The sequence below is a fragment of the Nannospalax galili genome, unplaced genomic scaffold, assembly GCF_000622305.1.
Source record: "Nannospalax galili isolate Female #2095 unplaced genomic scaffold, S.galili_v1.0 scaffold999, whole genome shotgun sequence".
Classification (NCBI taxonomy): Eukaryota; Metazoa; Chordata; class Mammalia; order Rodentia; family Spalacidae; genus Nannospalax; species Nannospalax galili.
The window spans coordinates 2,153,152-2,158,162 of NW_008344824.1; the positions used below are offsets into that span (position 1 = coordinate 2,153,152).

General features: G+C 45.8%; 1 protein-coding gene across 1 annotated transcript; it reads left to right on the plus strand.

Moving 5' to 3' along the window:
* Window positions 1-3,345: 3,345 nt before the first annotated feature.
* Window positions 3,346-4,995, plus strand: LOC108491223. Its single transcript, XM_017800129.2, has one exon. It carries the CDS (start codon window positions 3,459-3,461, stop codon window positions 4,857-4,859), a length of 1,401 nt encoding a protein of 466 aa, XP_017655618.1. The 5' UTR covers window positions 3,346-3,458; the 3' UTR covers window positions 4,860-4,995.
* The last annotated feature ends 16 nt before the right edge of the window (window positions 4,996-5,011 follow it).

The window sequence follows — 5,011 nt, forward strand, 5'->3', positions numbered from 1 at the left end:
GGAAGGGAAATCTAGTTAAGAACTTGTCTGCTGTTGCAAGGTTTCCCTACCTGTCTTCACTTCCACTAGACCCTCTCCCAATTTAGGAGGAAAGGTACTTGCTAACCATTCCCAGTCCTAGCAGGACCATTGTTGTAGGGAACAAAAGCAAAGGATCAAATCAAGACCATATCACTCCAAAGAGAGAGTCTCTGGAAGGCAAGCCAAGGAAAGGTGTATGAGAAACACTGCTGTTGCAAGGTTTCCCTACCTGTCTTCACTTCCACTAGACCCTCTCCCAATTTAGGAGGAAAGGTACTTGCTAACCATTCCCAGTCCTAGCAGGACCATTGTTGTAGGGAACAAAAGCAAAGGATCAAATCAAGACCATATCACTCCAAAGAGAGAGTCTCTGGAAGGCAAGCCAAGGAAAGGTGTATGAGAAACACCGAAGGAACCGTGGTTTGACACCATCCAAATGGTGGACCCTGTTCTCCCTCAAGTGCTTTCTCTTTCTTACATCTAGAACCCAAAAAGGAGAAAATTGTCAAGAGGAAATAAATACATATTAATTCATTTATTTGACTTAAAAATTATTTCTTTTCCTAATGCAAAATAGCTCTGATTTCTTTGTTAGATTGACAATGGAGTCCCAGATTTGTCAATGAAATTGTGTTGGGTTATTTTCAATATATTGAATGTATTATTTGTTTGTGCAGCTACTTTCTTGATGGCATGAACTTTTTTTTTTTTTTTTTGACAAATGGCAGGTATATACTACAGTTTAGCATTCTTCCCAAATGATTGCAGTCATCTCAAACTGAATGTACTTACTTAATCAAAGATCTGTTGAAAAGATCTTGAAAGCACATTCACAACATGTAATGCAGAAATTACATCTCTGGCAAATGTATGAAACTGTGACCAAACTGGCAAGTTTAAAATTTATAGGAGTATATAGCTTTCATAATTTTAAACATAGAATAATGTTTTTAATATATTGCCATGGGAATGCTTCCTTATTTCAACGTTGCCCCATCTCTTATTTCAAGAGCTTGTGAAAAGGATTAGAGAGAATTTTACTCAAAGCAGAGACACTCTATGAGTGAAGTTCCTCACGTCGCTTGGTGTGAATGCAGAGCTGAGCACCATCCTTCTTGATCATTCACCTCTCATAGGACTAGAGCTCTGTGTGTAGCAGCATATTAGTTGCTATGGGTATGAGAAGAGAAGAAAAAGAAGAAACCATAGGAAGAAACCGCAGCGTGACTAGTTATTAGCATTAGTTTTCTAGGTAGAACGTGGTGGGGGATAGATGTAGAAGGAAGAATGGTAGGAGCAACGAAAAAAGCTGTAGGGGGTTGAGATGTGAGAGTCTGTTTCAGGAGAGGGGTAAAGGTATGTACTCAAATAATATGGAATGATCCCACCTCCCAGGAGGCTGAGTCACAGATCCACAGAGACTGGAAACTATGTGTTCTTTGACAGAAGTAAAAGAAAGGTAAGATATGGAGAAAAAGAAAACAAACAAAAAATTAGTGAAAGGTCAAGGTGAGGTGTTCTACTATGTTGACTTCAGGTATTATATTTTTTTTTAAAAAAGCTATAGAGAAGAACAAGAGTTGGGTAAAACCTGGTATGGACGTCCTGATCTCATAGGGCTACCTGGGGTGGGTGCCAATGTCTTAGTGTATCCCCTAACCTCAAACATCGACCAGGAATTTGAGCCAAAGTATGAGAGCACTTGTTACTTCAAATGGTAAACCAGGGATGACACCAAAGTATGAGCAGATTCTCTAACCTCAAATGGAAAGCCAGAGCTGGGGTGAAGGTATGGGCACAGTTCCCAACCTCAAATGGTGAACCAGAACTGGGGCAGAGGTATGGGAAGCCCTCCAGCCTTGAATGGTGACCAGGAACTGGCTGAACTATGGGCACAGTCTCCAGCCTCGAATGGTGAACCAGAGCCGAGGCTCTAGTGTATTTTTACTTTATCTCATATCACAGATTTCAGCTCCAGAAGTTCAAATAGGGTCTTTATAAAATATCTTTCAGGCTGGACGGATGGCTCAGAGGTTAAGAACACTGATTGTTCTTGCAGAAGACCCGGGCTCAAATCCCAGCACCCACATGGCAGCTAACAACTGTCTATAACTCCAGTTCCAGGGGATCCAATAGCCTCTTCTGTCCTCCACGGGCATTGCATGACATGGGTGCACTTACCTACATGCAGTCAATACACGTATACACATAAAATAAAAATAAATAAAATTTTTAAAAAAGGAAAATATTTTTCATATCCCTTCTTAACATGATCATTTTTTTTCCTTCAGCTTTTTACATACATAAAATGCAGTTCTAGTTGAGTTTCCTTGTGTACTAATTTCAGTGCCTGTGCTAGGCCTGAGTCTGCCTTTGAATGACTTGAAAAAGACTAGGCGCCATGAGTACTCATGAGCCCACATGTTTAAAATTGACAAAAACCAGGACCAGCTTTATCAAAAGGCTGCAGGACGGGCAGGCGCCAGTCAAGCTTCACAGATCAAGCCATAAACAAGTTTTACGGGTAGAACTCCTGACCACCCTGAGGGCCCGATACCAGGAAATCAAGGGAAAAACATCTGCGCCTCTGAGGTCACCTCCCATTTAGCAATCCCACTTCCCCTTAGCCCCGACTCTTACTCCATATCTCTGCTTTTGAAATTATTGTGTGTGTGTTTGAATTAACCAATAACCGCTCTTCTGCTTCTGTACCCTGCTTCTGCTCTATAAAAACTGCCAAACCCCAACCTGGGGCGCGCAAGTCCTCCGAGGAGACTCTGTGCCCACAGGTACCTGTGTATCAAATAAACCTCTTGCTGTTGCAACCCGAAAGGCTGACTTGTCCTCAGTGGTCTCACTCTTACATTTGGAGGTCCCACTGAGATCAGCCAGTCAGAGGGAACCACCAGGACAACTCCACTCCCTTTGGGGAGGTGAGTTGGCCGGCCAACCTCAGTGTTGTCTCTGTGTCTCGTTTGTGTCTGTGTTTGTGTGAGTGTCTGTAAAATCTGAATTTGGAACTGAGATCTCGTCTGTATTTTGGAACAGTGCTAGAGCAAGACGACGGTCTTGGAGCTCTGCCTGTCGCCCTGGGGGACGCCCCAGGGACTGAGAGGTTCAGGAAAAGGGACGTGGAATCCCCTTTTTCTCCGTGAATCTCATCTGGGCAAGGGACGTGGAATCCCCTTGCCAACCGACCAAGCTAGAAAAGGGACGTGGAATCCCCTTTTCGGCGGAGTGAGTGAATTGTTTTCTGTGTGTATTTTGTGCATTTGTGTTGGTCGCGACCGCATCCCAATGGTCTGGGGTGCCCGCCGTCTGATTTTATACTTTCACCTTTCCTCCAGAGTCGCAATAAGCGATACCTTGCTGGTGGTTGCCTGTTTTTGTTATCTATACTGTTTGTTTGTCTCTTTATAATTCTAGAGAATCCTAAAATGGGACAGCAACTAACCACCCCTTTGAGCCTGACCCTAGATCACTGGAAAGAAGTCAAGAGCAGAGCCCACAACCAATCAATGGAAATTAAGAAGAATAGATGGATAACTTTTTGTTCCTCCGAATGGCCCATGTTCAATGTTGGGTGGCCTCGGGACGGAACTTTTGATTCTGACGTTATTTTGCAGGTTAAAGCTAAGATCTTCTCTCCTGGATCGATGGGACATCCTGACCAGGTGGCCTATATAGTCACCTGGGAAAGCCTCTCCCTTGAACCTCCATCTTGGGTGACGCCCTTTCTCAGTCCCGCACGAAGAACTCCTCTCCCTTCTGCCCCTCCCTCAGACCCCCCTGCCACCACTTCCTTGTATCCTGTAGTAGTAAGACAAAAGCCTGTCCTGCCCCCTGATGAGAATGGACCTGCTGATTTGTTGAATGAGAATCCCCCTCCCTACCACCCTCCTCCGCAGGCTGCTATGGCGGTGCCAGAGGATGTCCAAGCAGAGGGGCCGGAGGCAGCTCCTTCTCCCATTGCCGGTCGACTCAGAGAGAGGAGAGGGCAGGGAGATTCCTCACACATTTTGCCCCTCCGACTTGTAGGAGGGGAAGGAAATCAACATCAATATTGGCCCTTCTCTGCCTCAGATCTATATAACTGGAAGACCCATAACCCTTCTTTCTCTCAGGACCCGCAGGCCCTAACGGCCCTCATAGAATCCATCCTTCTTACCCACCAGCCTACGTGGGATGATTGCCAACAGCTATTACAGGTCCTCCTAACTACGGAAGAAAAGCAGAGGGTCATCCTGGAAGCCCGGAAGCACGTCCCGGGGGCAGATGGGAGGCCGACCCAGCTGCCGAATGAGATTGAGGCTGCCTTCCCTCTCACTAGGCCTGCTTGGGACTTCAATACAGCTGAAGGTAGGGGACACCTACGTCTTTATCGCCAGGTGCTTGTAGCGGGCCTCCAAGGGGCAGGAAGGCGCCCCACCAATTTGGCTAAGGTAAGATCAGTAATGCAGGGAACTGACGAGCCACCCACTGTGTTCCTAGAAAGACTTAAAGAGGCATATCGGAGGTACACCCCCTTTGACCCCGATAGCCCCGATCAAGAAGTGAGTGTCTCGATGTCTTTCATATGGCAGTCAGCTCCTGATATTAGGAGTAAGCTCCAGAGAATGGAAAATCTGCAGGGGCAAGGTCTTAGGGATCTCTTAAGAGAGGCAGAGAGGATTTTTAACAAGAGAGAGACTCCAGAAGAAAAAGAGGAGAGACAGAGAAGAGAGGCAGAGGATAGAGAGACAGTGAGAGACAAAAGGCGGAATAAGGAATTGAGTAGAATCCTGGCCACAGTAGTAAGAAAGGAAGACGAGAGCAGAGTAGAGAGGAAGGGAGATTGAGGGTGTGTCGAACTAGAGAAAGACCAGTGCGCCTACTGCAAGGAAAAAGGACACTGGGTAAAGGACTGTACCAAGAGAAAGAGAAAACAGAGGGAAGAAAAAGCTGAAATCCTTAACCTCGATTAGGGAGGTCGGGGCCAGGAACCCCCACC

Coding starts and splice junctions, on each gene's coding strand:
- LOC108491223 (XM_017800129.2), top strand. CDS start 3,459: ATGGGACAGCAACTAACCACCCCTTTGAGCCTGACCCTAGATCACTGG.